The sequence below is a fragment of the Pezoporus wallicus genome, unplaced genomic scaffold (assembly GCF_028554395.1).
Source record: "Pezoporus wallicus isolate ANWC-B61680 ecotype Strahan unplaced genomic scaffold, APGP_CSIRO_Pwel_v1 scaffold_6362, whole genome shotgun sequence".
Taxonomy (NCBI): Eukaryota; Metazoa; Chordata; class Aves; order Psittaciformes; family Psittacidae; genus Pezoporus; species Pezoporus wallicus.
The window spans coordinates 9,152,500-9,170,537 of NW_026637663.1; the positions used below are offsets into that span (position 1 = coordinate 9,152,500).

At 38.6% G+C, this 18,038-nt stretch overlaps 1 protein-coding gene across 1 annotated transcript in view; it reads left to right on the forward strand.

Moving 5' to 3' along the window:
- DISC1 (DISC1 scaffold protein) overlaps positions 1-18,038 on the forward strand; it is a 230,930-nt gene that overhangs the window by 198,225 nt on the left and 14,667 nt on the right. Inside the window, exons 12-13 of the mRNA XM_057407040.1 lie at positions 9,143-9,386; positions 15,024-15,068. Coding sequence (XP_057263023.1) covers positions 9,143-9,386; positions 15,024-15,068 — 289 coding nt within the window. The remainder of the gene's footprint in view (positions 1-9,142; positions 9,387-15,023; positions 15,069-18,038) is intronic.

Genomic DNA, 18,038 nt, shown 5'->3' on the forward strand with positions numbered 1-18,038 from the left:
AAAAAAATAATCTTATTCCAGCAATTCCCATCCAGGCAAAAAAAACCAACCAACCTGATCCGACTGTTTAATGACATTGTGGGGCATTGCTGTTATTGCAGGAGCCAAAGGCAAGCAGCATGCAGACTGAGTTATCAGAGTTAGGGCCAAACTTGAAGGTGCTTTATCAGATTATGAATGAGGTGAATGATAAACAAGCGTTTAGAAGCTGGCTTTATGTGGACAGCTTATTAAGAAGAATTCCCTGGTAGCTTTCTCCTCATCTGTCAAAGTTAAGTTTTTTACTCTTAGAATAGATTATTTCTAATCGATGTTTCAGTGGAGGTAGGGGCACAGGACCATTACTTTGTTCCTTTTGTTAAAGACAAATAAATAGCCCTGAAAACAGGTACTAAATTTTCACATTATATATTAGGCAGTACAGTAAAAATAAATTGTACAGTAAATGTAGGGATGAAATTGAGCAGTAAATTCTTACTACAAGGTGCATTCCTTCTTCCCTTGTAAACTACTTAATTTCCTGCATTCGACATGTCAGTCCCATTCCTGCATCCACCTTGCATTAAGAATCAAAGGGAAAACCATCAGCTGCAGCAGTCTATCATTTTGTGTTTCCAGTGGAGATAAGTATAACACAGTGGCATTGAATATTGATAGAAAGATGAGAGGCCGTGATTAAAGTTTTGTGCTGGGTAAAATAAATGGGTAGCGGATTGATGAGAAAGCAGCAAAAATATTGTTTGGCATTGTATGGTGTCTTGTTTTCTATAACACTAATCAAATGTCCATTGTTGGTTTTAAGCACTAGAAAAATGGTTCCTCCTCCTTGTTTTGAACAGGCCCTTCAAGAAAGAAAAGGCAGGCATAAAATATGTACATTTCATGTAAAATACAAAGTGACAGTTCAGACCTCAAGATGCTGATATCAGTTTTTTTTCCTATGGGCAGGAGAAAGATGTCATGATTATTAGCAGATTGGTTTTAGATTTTAGTTTAGATTCTAATCCTACAGTATCCGGGGTGCAGTAGGTAATGTTTTACTGAGCGGAAGAATTTGTGGATGATGAGTGCAGCTGATAAGCTTCATTTTTGAAAAACATTTGACTGTCAGATATCTATGTTTTTCTATTTACTGACATCGCTGTGAGGGGTTAAGTACGAATATTATTATATGAATATTGTTTCTTCTTTGTTGTTGTTAGCTGCTTTGAAAAATCTGAATGTCGTAAAGGAAAGGTATTTTTAAAGAAATATTTTATGAAGCCAGTTCAACTTAATACCATTTAAAAGGTCTGAGAAGATTCCCTAGGAATCTTAGAATCCATCCATCATAATAGAATGCATTTTATCTTTTTTTTTTCCTTAATTATACAGTGTATAGAATTGGTGATATAACCTCATTATGCATAGGTACAAAATGCTCAAACCTGATTTCAAGTATTAATGTGAGAATGCAATGACTCTTCATGTGAGAAATATTTTGATGCTTTACATATAATTTAGATTTCATTGCATATAATTTAGGGACGAGTGTGGAGTGGAATTTATGGGAAATATTACAGCTTGCATCTGGTTCATCACTTTGTTAACATACAGGTATTGCTGTAAAACAATGATATATTAAATCAGAATCTGTGGAACTAGAGAGAAAAATGGATTTCTGGATGGAGATCAGACGTAGTGGTGCCCCTTGCAGTTAGTCCTGGGCAGTGTTTTGCTTCCAGCCCTCCCATCTAATACAAGGTTTGTCTTGCCTTCTGCACAAAAGGCTGTATTCTCAGTAATATATCTCAGCTGCTGATAGAAATCATTCAGCTACAGATGCAAATCAGGAAACTACCTACACTTACAGCTCCCTTTTGTTTACCTTGCTTTGACAATTTGGTATGCACATTTGAAAATCTGTCCCTCATTTTATACCACTGTGAAATATATAATAGTTACATGGTACATTGATTTTTTTGCTTCAATTACAATACTATTATTTTAAAAGGAAAGCGTTTTTACAATATAAAAAGTGCATTTCCTTCATATATGAACATCTTCACATCCATGTATCATCATGAGGTCCTTCACCAAGGATAAAACAATACAATTACAATTGTTTAAAAATAGAACGTAATACATGTAAACATAACACACGATGTTCATGTTCTCAGCTAGTTAATTCTGTAGTACAGCATATACTTATTCTGTGCATGGTCTTTCACAGGATCTTCATCTAAAGGCACTACTTGAAGCTACCACATGTAATTAGATGGCAGAGTAATAAAATGACAGTGTTACCTGCTAGGTAATAGCATGGAGGGGAAAGTGAGTCAGGGAAGAGAAGAGTTAAGTTTTCAACTGGAAGAGTATAAAGACTGATGGAGATTGTCCCTGTAGTCAGACCTGCAGAAATACATGGTCCCTGAAGTGAAAGTTCAGACAGGCAAGGAGAGATGTGAAAAGTAAGGTCCTTGCAGCAGGCAGCACCAGTCTTAAGGAGATTGTGCAGTGTTTGAGTGGTTGCGTTCCTGCATGGCATTTTTCCTTCCAAAGTGGTTTTGTTACATTTCAGTTCTGTTCTGTGAGACTTTTTTTATACTGGGCCTTGGATGTCTACAGTGTTAGATATCTTGGATAAGCAGGTGTCTGCTCGTATTTGGGGTTCTCCACTAGGCTTTGTCTGGAATTTGGCAGATGTCAGCAAGGAGGGGATTAAACTGTTGTTCTTTGTTTTGTTCACAAAGTCAAGAGCTCATAGCTTCTAATCCCAACATAACTTAAAAGACTGGTGGGTGTTCCCTAAGAGTGTCATAAAGGTCAGATCACTCAACAGGATGCCTGGCTCCAGTTATGCTGCCTGCTGCACATCCAAGTGTACTCAGCCCTGTTACATCCCTGATTAGAGGAGGGGAGGATGCCAAAGCTATCACATTGAGGGCTGGTTTGGCCTAGGAGCTCTGCTCACCTGTTTCATCAAATCTGTCCCTTTCTGCACATTTGCCTTTGCTACTGGGATGCTGTGGAAAGCAGAGACACTGCTATTGCTGTTCTTAAAGATACATGGAAGTAGCGTTCCCATCTCTGTGCTGTACTATCATGTCCTGTCTGGTATGCTGGATGTCTTTTGTCTAGGAAGTTACACAGTGGACTTGTCTATGGCTCATCGGGTTTAGGTATTAGAAAGGTTAACCAGAGCAAAATGTTTGGTTGTTGAAGATGTAGGAGTCTAGGTTAGATGGGCATTGTGAGGGTTGCTTTTTGGGGCTCTTGTGGTTCTGGGCCAGAGTATTCTCTAATAGGTCAAACATCACATTTAAAGAGGGTCAGTTATTTGTTTTCTAGATATTACTGTGTTTTATAAGGAAGACAAGGTCAGAGAAGCAAATTGCTTGTGCTGGAGAAAAGTACTTCGAACTGCAGACTAGGAGTTCTAGCTAGTCTCCAAGGCAAGTGTTAGAGCAGGTTGACATGTGGCCAGGGTAGTGTGGACTCTTCTGACCTTCTGGGAATGAGTTTTGTTCTTACATGGAGAAGTGCAATAATAGTGCTGAACAGCAAACAAATGTTGTCAGTGAGCTTTGAAATAAAGGAGTGAGAAGAATGTCTCCTGCTCTGGAGGACAACCAGATAATCGGAACAATATGAAGGCAGTTCATGAGATTTTCAGCTCCTAAGGAGATTGGAGAGAAAGATACCCAATGCAAGGAATTGAATTGTGAAATTGAGGTTGTTATGAAGGGGTTTATAGGATTAGGGAGACTTGCAAGAAGAAAAAAAGCAGAAGACTTTTATTTCAGATGTTTAAAAGAGGTGACTTTATATTCTAGAGCACAGGGCAAGAGAAAAATAAAGTAAGTTTTGCTGTTCAGCAGACTCCAGGTTTTCTCTGTTCTTTTCCCTGTACCTCCTTTCTTCTTTCTTTTATGTTCATCAGCTGAGAGCTGTGATCTAATGAGCTCTAGCTATATATTCTCCTTTTCAGTCTGCCATTGCACACCAGCCACATGGGGAAGACAGGGTTAATGCCTCCCTCTCTAGAGCCTTGCATGAGCCACGTAAGGGGGTCATGAACCTTGTAGTCCATGGTTTGCTCAACAGATTGGTTGTAGACAAAATATAACAGCTAAGGTGAAAGGTGAAGAATTGATCAGGCTGGAAACCTCTTCTTTTTTTTTTTTTTTAAATGAAGGAGAAAGGCAAACTTATTCCTGAAGTAGTAAATACTTCTTTCTTAAATCTAAGAAGGGCTGTTAATGCATGACTCTGAGTTAATGTGATAAACCAAATAAGAGGGGTGGATTTCTGCTACCAGTAAAGCAATACGGTTTTCTTCCTTCCTTCAAGTATTATTATTCCATACTGTCTTTCCCTTGCCTCCTTTGTTCACTGCATGGCTGTTGCCTTAAGAAACGGCAACAGAGGCATAACTAAATTTAGAGTAAGAAAAGCTAGTTCCTTCCTTTTTCTGTAAAATATAAATAGAAGCGGGTGACCAAAATATAGAGAAACTTTCCCTAGTTTGTACAATAGAGTGACAAAGAATAGGAATATAGAATAAAGTCTTTTGATTCTGCAAGCCTCAAAACTTTCCAATAATTTTAATTGTAATGAAAATCCCTGGCTTTCTACCAGACTGGTTTTGTTGCATTTTGTTTGCTTCCTTGTGAGAGAAAACCACCTTTATGTTCAGTGAATGCAGTGTTAACATGAGTGCTAGGTACTGGGAAAAGGTAAGTTCATACTTTCTGGAATCTGCACCTTGGAGTGGCTCACCTCTGTGTCTAGAGTATTTCTTCTTAGTGATGCTTACTTTCACCACGTAAGTTGGCTTTTGTTTATGCAGTTTCTAAATAGATGTCTTATGATGTAGCCTTTTAGCTTCAGACTCACTCTCTTGGCTTTCAAGATGTGTCTTACAGGCATTTCCTGTGAAATTAAGCAACTTTTTCTACCAACATAGTAGGTCTCAGGCTGTTACAAACCACTTTTAACAATTCAGTCACCAAGGGGCACTAGAGATGATGAAATTTAAAGTAGTGCCATCTCCATGGCTAATTCTAGTTTGCTTTTGAAGAGATTTTGGGGGAGGTTTTTTTGGGGGGTGTTTTTTTTGTGTGTGTGTGTGTGGTTTTGGTTTTTGTTTTGTTGTTTTTTTGTTTGGTGGCTTTTAGTTTTTTGGGTTTGTTGGTTGTCTTTTTTTTCAATAGGGTTTAATATAAAAGCCTCTGCTATTTTTACATGGGCATGTTTTTATTTAGGCTGTAGTGTTCAGGAACTGAATGTGCCTTTTGTATGTATGCAGGGCCCTCAATAGGAAAGTCATGTTCTCCTAGTTCCAGTTAGTACTATAAATAGCTTTATAATAATGTTGTGCTGAGAGACACATAGAGAGTCCCCACTGGTATCTTTGAGAATATTGTGAAAAGACAGAGAAGCAATATCCTTTGGATTTCAAGGAAGAGAGAGAATCCTTGTTGGATATGACTCTTGGCATGAATTTCACCCAATGTGACATGTAAATTGAAGATAACCTCTAGTTTCCTTTTACCCTCTGTTCTCCGGTGTTGTTTCCTAGAAGACTACCTGAATCTTGGTAAAGGCATCTGCAATTACAATTTCATTTGCTACTTTATGAAGAAAACTCAAGGATAAACCTCTCTGTTCTGCATTCGTTTCCTCCTGTCCATAAACATCTCAATTTCTCTGGCAGCTCTTTCATCATCGTCAACTTGACCTAATCCAGAATACTCCCTGCTGCATCCTTTTGTGTTGCTGTGGATGTGTCGGCCATTCTTCAAGTCAACTTAGGCCTGCTTTTGTAGATTCTTTATGCATAGTGTCCTTGAGATAAAACCTGTTCCAGCTATCCATCAGCTAAAAAAATTACTCAGGTTGAGTCTTGCATCTTACTGCAACATCCATTTCCCTGACCATGACTTGACAAAATCAGTCTTGCCCTACTCTCATCCATTCAAAGAGCTGTTGACACTGCAATGACTGTTCTTTTTCCCTTAAGTTCTGTGTTTCTGATCATTTCAATTTGTTTGCTTTTCTCCATTGGTTCCCTCTGTCCTGTCACATCACGTGTAGCTGCTAGCTTTCAATGTCAAGGCTTCTCACAGTCTTTTACCACCTACTCCTCAGTCCTTTTGTTCTTTTTTTTTTTTTTTTTTATTAAACCACATTGGTATCAATCACTTGCCCATTGCATTTTTATACTAACCTCTTTTGCTCTTTTTTGCTCTTTTTTGCTTTTGCTTTTTTCTTACATGATTCCTTTATGGAAGGGTGAAGATTTTGGATATCCACTGATCTGTTTCATGGCCTCCTGTCGGTCCTTAAAATGCTCATTCACTGTGATACCTCAGTGTGCTTGACAGTGATTAGACTAATTAGTCACTCATGTAACAAATTAAACCATTGTACTGTAACTAACGTGCCATGTTCAGTCCACTGTTGTCTCTGTTTCTTTGAACATCCTCATCTGTATCTTGTACAAAGCCTGGCACTTTGTACTCATGAGCACTCATGTGAACTTGGAAGTTCACAGTCTGTAAGTGATTAAGGTATGCTTTGTTGTTGCTGGGTCTGTAAATGGTTGGTGGATTGTGATTTGCTGTGGATTCCAGCAAATTGATCCTGGCACCTCCGCTGATCTTGCCACATATGTTACTTTGTTAGTAAAATACAGACAGGCATATAACACCCAGAGGTTGATATATCATAAAATATTTATAAGTATAGGAATAATGCAAAATCTGATCCAGTCTTGATCCATCATTTTGAAAAGTTGCATATATGAAAAAACTTTATTCAGTAAAAGCATCCACATATTTTTGGCTTCATGGAGGCTGCAAATGCACTTTCAGTGTGGATTGAACATGAATAAACCAAACTCTGAAATTCAATTGAGCTTGATTTCACACCTGATGTAAAAGCCTAAAGATTTTTGCATGCTGGTAACAACATAATTTTGAATAATTTCTGTATGTGTTTGTCAGCTGCTTGCAGCTTTCAAGTAATTTTCATTCAAAAAGTGTGTTTGAAAAATGCTTTTAGGCACTGAATTTCAAACACAGACTAAAAAATGCAGGGTTCTTGGGCTTGGGTATATAAGTTTAGTATAGCCAAGTACATATGCATTCACTGATAAAATTTAAAAGTTCATCCTAACATCTCAGTGTCTTAGTTTAAGATGTATCAGAGTTTTACAGATATGGTGGTAAAACAAAGCTATTCTTAAACTAAAAGTAAGCTATTAGTGGTATGTTCAGTAACTGTGGATTACTAAAACAGGTGTCAGTTGTTGACCGATGAGGTGAGACATGGCCCAATAACAGCAGCCCAGGCACCATTGCTCTGTACATATATATATATTTATATATATTTGCTATCCATTTTGTCCACTGTGAATTCTGCATACATCACTATCTCTGCCCTACCTACTCTGTCAGTAGAGCTCTCTGTTAAATTGAATAGCCAAAAGAAGGTATCCACTGGAAATCATGATTTAGGTTTCTAGTGTCTTTTCGAAGCCTATAATAATAAACCATATATAGCTGCAAGCAAACTTTTTCAAAAAGTAAGTAAATGGGATTATGTATGTTTGCAAGGAAATGTTTTGGCTGTGTAACCATGGTAATGTGACTGACAAGTAGGGAAAACAATGGAGGGTATATTGTTTTTCTGGGTTCATAGGTGAAATGCTACCTGGATGGAACACAGGTGTAATCTAGTGAAGGTTTTTTTTTTCTTTCTAATTAGCAATACTCTGAACTCCTTGGGGGAGACCAATTTGTGGACCTCATGCTGAATTCTGCCTTCAATAAACATATATACTGACTCTAAGCACAAATGAAAAAGCTCAGCTTCTGGAGCATAATTTTATTCTCAGTCTCAGAATATTGCTGTGTGAATTTTACAGCTTGACATCTTGTAGAGTTTGTAGGGTTAAAAATGTACCTTTGTTAGGTTAATGAAATCAGTGTGATCAGTGCAGCTCCTTTATCTCTTTCATTTAGAATAAAAGATAAGCTGGTATTTAATTTAGTCAGAAAAGCTGAAATTAAATAGTTATTTTCCTTTTTTAGTCACTTATAATCCTTACAATTATATAGTAAACAATATAATTTGAAAAGCACTGTGAAAAACTGAGGTTATTAGATATTAGCCTTGAAATCTGTCTGGAAGTGTGTACTGCCATGAGACTCGGTGCTTTTCAGGCCCATCCTGGCCTCTGCCACTTATCTGCTATATTTTAGCAGGCAACCTAATCTTTGGCCCTTAGAGACAACATGTATTAAATGAAGATGTGACCACATCTCTTGAGAGCAGTGTGATCTTAGTAATCGCTGTCTTGTTCTGATAAACTATCTATGCCTAGAATTCCCATTTACTTCAGGTGGAAATACTTATTGGATGGATCTCAGGAGCAGTATTTGTAACATAAGTGGGTTATCTCTGAGAGATGATCAGTAGCTTAAAGGTATGAGGAAGTTGGATATTTTGAATTTTGTAATGCTTTTGTTTTTTCTTTGGTGGGATAACAAAGTAGAAATAAAACCCAAAATAGTGAGAGATAAGGACAATACACACAAGTATAAGGCTGCGGGGAAGTAAGGGTATTACAGTTTGATCTAACCAAATTCACCAGAGTTGAAGTAAGCAAGTTTCAGCCTAACAAGAAATACAGTGTATATATTTTCCAAAACTTAGAGCTGATTTAATGCAATGAATAGTGTGATTGTTTGTACATGATGTTCTACACCAAATCTTGGAAAACAACATGACTGCCTTTAGGGTGACGAGCCTGTTTATCCAGTAGGATGAATGAAGCTCTGGTTGTGATCACAGGACCCTGGTCTTTGGTCTGATCCAGAGAAGGACACATATAGCCAGTGTACAACATACAGTTGGAAGCAACATCTTAGCACAAAGGGATTTTTTTTTTATGGTATTGGCTTTGTAATAGGGCCACAATTTTACTGCTTTTCAGTTTTAAATCACTTGTGCTATCTCTGTGGAAGCATTTGAGCTGCTGTTGTTCTTTTGTTGTTTTTATTTTCCTAACTAATAATAAGCACTCACCCCAAAAGTTTCTTGAAATAGCAACTATTCTCCCTGAACTGCAGTTTTCTTTTGGCTTTTATTTCAGCTGTGGGAGCCAGCTGCTCCAAAGAGTGTGGGAAGCTGACTTGGAGGCCTGTCAGCTGTTGATCCGAGGGTTTCAACTGAAAGGAACGAGTTGCTGTGGTTTCGAGCAAGAGGAGAACCAAATGGATGAGATGGAGATGACTGCTGATGGCCCATCTGATTCTGAGAAAAGAAAAGAAGGTCACTTTCCAAAGGGCATAGAGTGGGGCTCTGTTCCCTGCCCCAAGCACAGTGAGCTAGAAGAGGTATCTGAAATATTCTACAGCTGTATTTCAAACTGCTAGTTTTCTTTCTGAGAGGAGGAGTTGAATCTGGGTGACGGGTCAGCGGGGCAGGTTAAGTATGAATTTAATATCTGACCTCCAATGTGGGACATGAATAAAATAGCTTACTAGCTTCTCAGAAGCCCTTCAACCCTTTTTCTTTTCACAGTCTTTTTAAAATGTGGAAATTATGCAGACAATAAGTACAGAATGTACATCAGGACTTAAAGGAAAAACAATTAAGTATTTAACACAAGCTGTCAGCTGTTCCTCATCTCATTGATGAGTGTCAGAGCTGAGTTAGTTCTGCTGACTTGTTAGCCTGGATGTATGTTAGCTGAAATGGGGGGGGGAGAACAAGTTTCCCTCCCCTAGTGAAATGGTCAAAGGTTTCCTAGCTCAGATGGCTGGTAGGCTTCCAGCATCCAACAAGTATCAAAACAAGGAAAAAAGTCATAAGGCATAAATGGTTTGACAAATTTCTAAGTTTTCATGTTCTGTTTTGGAATGCCATCCATGCTCAAAAAAATAAACAGCTACCTAATAATCTTAACTGCACTGCCAAGGCAAAGAAGCTGTTAATAAGCTTCATCAGCCCAACAGCACCACTGTGACAAAAAGACCCTCCAACAGGAGTTGTCAGTTTTATTATCTTGGAATTTCACTGACAAAAACTAGAAGTGTGCTTAATTACACCTCTTGTTACGAGCCGTTGAACCATGTGTTACATTGAAAGCTGATGCCTAATTTTGCATTTATATTGGCTAAAACTTAGTGGAAAGCAGGCCCTTACCTTACTGTAAAAACTTCTCATTTGTAAAATTCTTGGTGTGGGCTTCAAGAATGCTTGCAGCCTTTTCCTAGGGAATATGGTTTATGGGCTGATTCCACATAGACAGCATTTTTATTGGAGAGGAACAGCTGTGACTTTGATTTGCCCCCCCCCCCCCAACCCCTTCTTATTGTATTCCTGATGAGTCTGATGAAGTAACAAGAGTTCTGTTGGTATGGAAAGCTGCATTCCCCTTTCAGAAGCGCAGCTGAGAATCTTGGGGTGGGGGTGTGGAGGTGGTGTTGGGGTTTGTGACTGTTTGTGTAGTACTCTTGAGATTTGTACTGTAGATGATTGCCTATTTCACCTCTGCAATTCCAGATCGTTTGCCTGGAAGTCAGCATTGCTATCGTAAAATGACATCTAGGCAGCTGAAGTGAGGTGACTTCTGATTCTGGAGAGATGTGCAGGACTCAAGACAGACAGGTTCCCCATATGTTTAACGGAAGAGGAAAGCACACCTGCAGTGCTTCCATTAAGCTCTTCTTTTTGAACTTGCTTTTTGATAACTTCCCTCTGCCTCTGTCAACCACAGAGGGAACTTTGGGAGACTACCTCCAAACTCCAGCATTTCATCTAAGTGCTTAAACTTTGTGGTATAAATGCCTTTGCCTGGGATATGGCTTGTCCTGGTACCCTGAACAAACTCCGTTTTGAGAACATGCCAAAATCCATTCAGAAGCTAATGTACAAATATAAACATGAAAATGCCTGCCTGTGTTTCCACAGTGCTCCTAGGGCTGACAAACTTGACAGAAAAAAAAAGCAGTTTTGTTAGTATAAGACTGTTCATTTTCCAGCTTTTACAAGGAGTTGAGCAGCACAGCTGTATTTCACAGCTTAGTCAACCAGCCTTCCTCTGCTTCAGTGCTGCCTACAGCTTTGATCAAAGAGGCAAAGTTATATATCAGTGATGACTGCACCATAAACAACTCCAACGTATAGACTATCTTCTGGTTCTGGAGTTAGGGTTGGTCTGCTTTTATACTTTCAGGAGGTAGGATTTTTTAACTTGTTCTGGTGTTTAGTAATTTTACGCAGACAAGTACACTTTAGATAGTAAAGCTGGTAGGATCTCAGTATGAGTGACAGGCAGTATCTAAACTTTTGGAAAAGAGCAATAGCATAGTTCATCACAGGGCAGAATATAAAAGCAAACAAAACCCTGACACAAATCATTCTAACTTCCAGTTTTGAACATGTTGAAGTGCAAGACAGGATCTCTCTTGGTGTGTAAATGGACTTAGTTGAAAGATAAACCACTTCCGGAGCATTTAAGCGGTCTGGCCTAGGGTATGGCATTGTTTTTATTTAAAAATAATTTTGTTTGTGGCCAAAAAAAAAACCCACAAAGCAACAGTGGTGTGGCTTTTAGCCTCTAAATATAGTCATTCATATGTCTTTCATAGAAAAACTTACTGTTACCCATTAGTAATGAATCTTTTTGTAGCCATTTACAGTAAGTGAGAATACCTAGTAGAAAAGCATGTATTTGTTTGATATTATTTAAGAAGGATGCCCTGTCCCTCTGTGAGAAGTAGCTTGATGTGGTTGCCATGTTTCTAAAATGACTATTCTCTTCAACTGTGTTACTTATGTTCCCCATTGGGGAATTTCTAGAAAGTGCTCTTGGTCACTGAAGCAGAATGAAACAGTGGCATTCTTTGTATTTACAGGTTATTGAATTTCTTGCTTCAAAACAGTATAGAAAAGGGTAATTATGGCATATGTGCCTATATGCCTTGGAAGGTCTATTATTTTCCAAAGTGATTGATTTACTTTATGGTGAAATGCTGTAAACGAAGCTCTCCAGTTATTTATCATGTCATATCTGGCTAAGCATTGCTGTGGATTGGATGCTGGTTTTGTTGATGTACACTATAAATATAGTTTCCTCGCATAGAACTGTGTTTCACTGCATAGGTTTCATTTGAAAACAAAGAAACAAGCAAGAAATGTGGTAATAAGAAAAGCAAAGTAGATGAGTTGAAAGCACCCTTCACTTAGATCCTTAGGTATTGCAGAGGGAGTATCTTTCATTTTTAATTAAATATCCCCACTAGATCATAAAATATGACATGTTCTGTTATAAAATATGTAAGGTATAAATTCTTTGAAAGTTCAGATATTTCAGTGTCATGTGTGAGGCACAGGTTTATTAACTGTCAGCAGTTATTTTATAGTCTTCATAACTGTGTTCTCTAAGACAGTACAGAATTTCTTTTCCTCAGTTGTGTAGACTATAGCATCCCAAAATAATCCGGTAAATCAAATTTCCTTTATAATGGTTAACCAGGGAAGGCAGTTGCATGCTTGGGCATCTCAGCTTGTTGAACCCATTGTTACTAATTCAAAAATAAATAAAGTGAGGCCAGCAAAAATCATCCCATGGAGCACTCTTAGTTACTTAAAAATTAAGATGTACTCCTCTCATACAGGTAATTCATTAGGTTCAAGTATTTAAAAAATATGTTGACGAAAATTATAGACTTTATTACTGGCTTCAGCCATGTGCAAGTCAGCTCATTGTCTGATGTATTTGATACTGCTTCTTGAGTTTCCATATACGTGTATACTCTCTAGCTGGTAGCTATCTTAATGAAATTATGGTGCCCCATCACTGCAGTTATAGCTTGTCTTTTTATGACTAATTTGGCTTGATTTTTGTTTTCATCCCAGAATTTTTCCATACTTTCAAACTGACTGAAAGTTATTTTGCGCAGGTGACGTGAGTGAGATCAGAGTTGTTATGATCATTATTATACATTAAGATATATATCTGGATGATTTTAAAAATATACAGTAACCTTTAATTTCTCTTCAGAGATTAGCTCCTGCTTTTACCACTCCTTAGGACATGATGCTTTACTTTTCTTGCTTGTTGATAATGTATGTGTAAGCAAAACCTTGTTATAACACCAGAAACAGATAACTAATAAATGGAGAGTGTGTGTGTGTGTGCTGGGACCTCCCTAACGCCAAATATCTTGAACATGAGTATGTGCGCACCTGCAGGCTTGAGTTCCTGACCTATCCTTTTTTCTTCTTCTTCTGCTATCTGTCATGCTGTGCAGTGCTCCCTCTTAATCACTATGAAGGAAAGAAACACCTACTAGATTTCAAGAAAATTGAGGTGATTAAAGTTACAAGGTAAAAACCAAAATTCAGTAGTGTTGCCTTTTGTAAGTCAGCGTTTTTGGTAGTTATCCTGTCAGAATTCTTTGTAGATCATTTCTCACATTTTCACCATAAAAGAAGCAGGGAGCAGAGGTAAGAGTAAGGTCTGCTGTCTTTTCCCCACCTCTCCATAATGCAGTTTTGCCATCTGGGACAATGTTTTGAGATCTTCTGTAGAGCACTCTGGTGTTTGGAAGATGTTCTGTAATTGTAAAGCCTTCGTGTGGCTCACTGTTTTTAAGATATTGAATGTTCTAAGTGATACTAAGTGGACAATTGTGAAAGGATAGTAATATTTAATGTGGTGTCTGTCATTAAAAAGAGATCATCACAGGATATGACATTACATTTTTCAGAATGTAATGATAGCAAGCACCAAGAAAGCCTCTGTCAGCAGGCTGTAACTCATTACTGTGCATTGAGATAGCCTGTGCTCCAGGAGGCAAATGTTCAATGTGTAAAGGACAAAGCCTCTAGAAGGCTAAATAAACTGGCATTCGTTTGAGTTTTAATTAAACATTGTATTTGTAGAGCTGCAAAAATAATTCAGAAACGTTAATCTTCATTTTAAATGTCAGCATTAAGCATCACTGAAAGTCAATGTTTGAGTGCTTTTTTGTATTGATCCAAGCTGGAAAGGGTTTCTGCTGCAACAGGCAGCTGGCTTGTACGCAAGGGTCAGATCATCGTTGTACAGTCACATGTGTTGTTGTGCAGTATGATGCCCCTGAGTGGCGTGTGATCCTGATATGCAGTATCCACTGGTAAAAATACTACCTCATTAGCATCTCAGTAACCTTAATGCTTATGTGTATTTTGCAGTAAAAATGTAATTAAAAAATCAGTATTACAGGAAAAAGAAATCTAAGCAATCTCTTTTCAGATAGATTACTGAAAAAGAGTACCTAGCAATAATAATGATCTTATAGCAGAGTAATGATTTTGCACTTTATTATATATATGTACATATCTGTGATACTGTTTTCCTACCAAAGCAGTAGCCCTATCTCAGCTTATTGCAAGATTATCAATACTGTTATATGTGATAAGAATTAATGATTATACAATAACATTAACATCAAATTTCTTTGCTCCTCAGCCATTGATAAATTTTTGGCAAATTTCTTACAGACTTCACAGATGAAGCAATTTTTGAAAGAGGAATTGACTATAGTTAGCATGCGTTAACAATACAAATTGTCAGTGGGGTCTCTTGAATGTCCTGCCCGAAGTCACTTACAGGGTTTGTGCCAGAAAATTCTTGTAGACTCCTGAATAGTGTATAGATCCATAAAAGCTTGATAGAAAAGTTTGGTTTAATCTGTAGTTAGTCCTTCAGCATTAGAGGTTGTATTCCTTGTGGGTTTTAACTGTGAAGCCAAAGGCAGGCTTTAGTAAAATGTACTCAAATTTAACTTTAAATATTGGGTGGCTACAAATGCTCCATTATAAATGTAATTGAAATGTTTCATGTTTGTGAAAGAAAATGATGTAATTGTTCTCCTTATATAATTTTTTAATGTGCTGTATGGTTTTTGTAAGTTCCATTGAAATTTTACTGTTTATATAGCATTTATCTACTGTATACTTAATAATTTTGTCTCTAACAGGTTACAGAAGATGTTTCATTTGGAGCAGAGGGTCGTTTATCTGAGGTAAGTGTTTTCTAGACAGTGTAGTGATATTGTATGGACTTTTCTGGGCCTCAGAACTAATGACACTTATAAAATTATAGAATGGTTTGGGTTGGAAGGGACCTTACAGATCATCTGATTCCAATCCCATGCCACAGGCAGGGACATCTTCCAGGTTGCTCAAAGCCCTATCCAACCTGGCCTTGAACACTGCCAGGGATGGGGCAGCTACAGCTTCTCTGGGCAGCCTGTGCCAGTGCCTCACCACCCTCATAGTGAAGAATTTCTTCCTTATAGCTTAATCTTAAACTACCGTTTTCCAGCTTAAAGCCATTCGCCCTTCTCCTGTCACTACATGCCTTTGTACAAACTGCCTCTCCAGATTTCCTGTAGACCCCCGTTAGACACTGGATGCTGCCCTAAGGTCTCCCCAGAGCCTTCTCTTCTCCAGGCTGAGCAAGCCCAGCTCTCTCAGCCTGTCTTTGTAGGACAGGTGCTCCAGCCCTGTGATCATCTTTGTGGCTTGTTAGGCACAGTGGGTAATAGGAATTTCATCTGAATAAAATACTGGATGTTGTCCTTTTTTTTACTCTTTTCATAACTAAAAAGACATCAGGTCCTAGTCTATATATTTAATGAAGTCTAGGATAATTGAGTAGCAGGAGATGCATTTGCTGAAAGCGATAAGGGAAAATCGGTCTACACACAAACTAAAAGCTTAGATAATAGATGTGTAAGGAGAGTTATACTGATTCTAAGAGCTGTACTAATTCAGTCTGGTCTGGTTTTTTTATTGGTATGCCTTGGGTTGCAACTTACATATTAAGGAAATACAGTATGCAAGCATTGTGTCCAGCCAGAAAATTAATTACACAGGTGAGTAACCCCCAGTCACCTTCCATAACAGCATATATGCCACATGTAAAGTACAAGTGGCAAGTGCTCAGCCAAGGAATACTAAATAAATAAAAACTGCAGTTGGGATAACTCCTCAGAGTTACCATGAATCCGAAATCTGTGGAGCAACTGGAATGCTCCAGGAAAGATAATCTAACTGCAAGACCAAACTCGGATTGCTGACCTTGCATACAAGGAGACTGTGACGTGAGAGCACACCTAGGATAAACTGCTTGGCTGTGTGTGGATTCAGCATTAATAAAACCAGGAAGCCTTTAGAGTGAAGGTGAACTTTGCAGAATATGCAGATAGCCTTTCTTATTGTTGAACTTTGTTGTGAATTAAAGCAAAACTGTGCAGGTGCTTGTATCCACAGATGACCTGAAATAGGAGCAGTTAGTCCCACAGGATAAGATAGCAAAAAGCTCTACTGCCAGTGGGGCAAAACACCGAGGGCACATTGGAAGTGGCAGCTGCCAGGACAGCTGGAAATTAAACATTCTCATATGGTCTGGACCAAAGCAAATGAGAGTACAACTGCATGTTTGTGTCCAGCAGTGACCTGTACCGAAAGCTGTAGTACAACCCAGCCCTTGGCTGAAGTTGTTCCTTTGCTTAACAGGAGATGTGCCCAAGAGCACGTGTGATGTGTGTTCTGGGTTTACACATGCACCAGGGCTCACAAGCACAGAGGGCTGCCACTGCAGAAGTATTCACTAACAGTTTAATATGTCAGAGTCCTCACAGGCAGAGAAACTTTGCCGGTTTTAAATTTTGAGGGGGAAAAACTGCATCAAGAGAATAGAGAGCAATGATTCAAATAAAGGAAATGGAAATTTACTAAAAAGCCAGGCCCTACCACACTGCCACAGCTGGATTGATGCTGACTTGTAGACAGCTCTATGAAACTGTCAGCACCATTTACCATGTCAGGGCTTTGCCTAAATGCTTCTTTGATACTCTGGTCCCCTAATCCACTGTTGTCAGTCTCCCTGCTGCCTGCAGGAGAGCACCCTGTTAGTCATTTCAGATTCTTGCATCTTAGTGACTCAGGATCAGAGATGGGAGTGAACAATACTAGAAACCACCTGTAAGTGACATCCAGCTGTGCTGACTCTTAGCACACCAGGGTGTGGACACTAGAAAACAGTTTGGTGCTTTTGTTTCTTTTCCAAGTCCTGGTCCACTGTGAACTTTTATTGATAAGTCAGTAAATAGCCTCATCCTCCCACAGCAGGAGCAGGAGTTGTCCCAGTTTAATGAAATGAGTCAGTGCAGTAGTGTTTAGGAAATTTGCATTTTAGGGAATTTGCACTCAGGGAAGATCTTCAGTCTACTAGAGATGAGAATGGGAAGACTGCTGTCACCCAGACCACAGCAGGGTGCTGGAAGGCAGTGGAAACCTCTGTTCCTATGTAGATGCTTTTCCAAGGACATTCCTCCACTGCTGTAATGGAAGATGAGGGGAAGGATTGCCAGCATCGGGCTGTAATTTTGATGTGTCATTTAACACTCCCATGTGGTGGTATATCCCTATGGTTGAGAGAAGGCGACCAGTGCAAGCAAAGGGAATGTGGGAAAAGCATGTGGTGATGGGGTGGAGGTAGGACATAGTTGCAAAACAGCAGTCTGGAAAGCTTTATGCCTGAATTGTTGCATATGAGAAACTGAGGAATGTGTTGTAGTGCTGCAGTCTTCTAAATATATATATATATATGTAACATAAACAGACTGATGGAACAAGCTAGCAGTCTGTAAGTGAGAGGTAATAAGAGCAAAAGTAATTGGGAAAGAACCTTGGTTCCTCTTCTGAGAAAAGACAGGTAGAGTTTCTATAAGATGAGGAATCAGCAGATGATCTTTGATAACCTCCAGAAGACATTGTGTTTATAATACAGCACCATCTCCTTTTGGGGCAGAAAAAAGCAAACGGTAACAATCTATGTATCTGTGTCAGCAACTCTTCAGTGGTCCAAAAGAGTTTTGCAAGGGAAAGGATAAAAATGAGCCTAAATGTGTACTACTGCACATTGTAAGAGTGCATCAGCAAGACCCTTGAATGTACTAAGGTATTGTAAATAAAAGACATGCAAA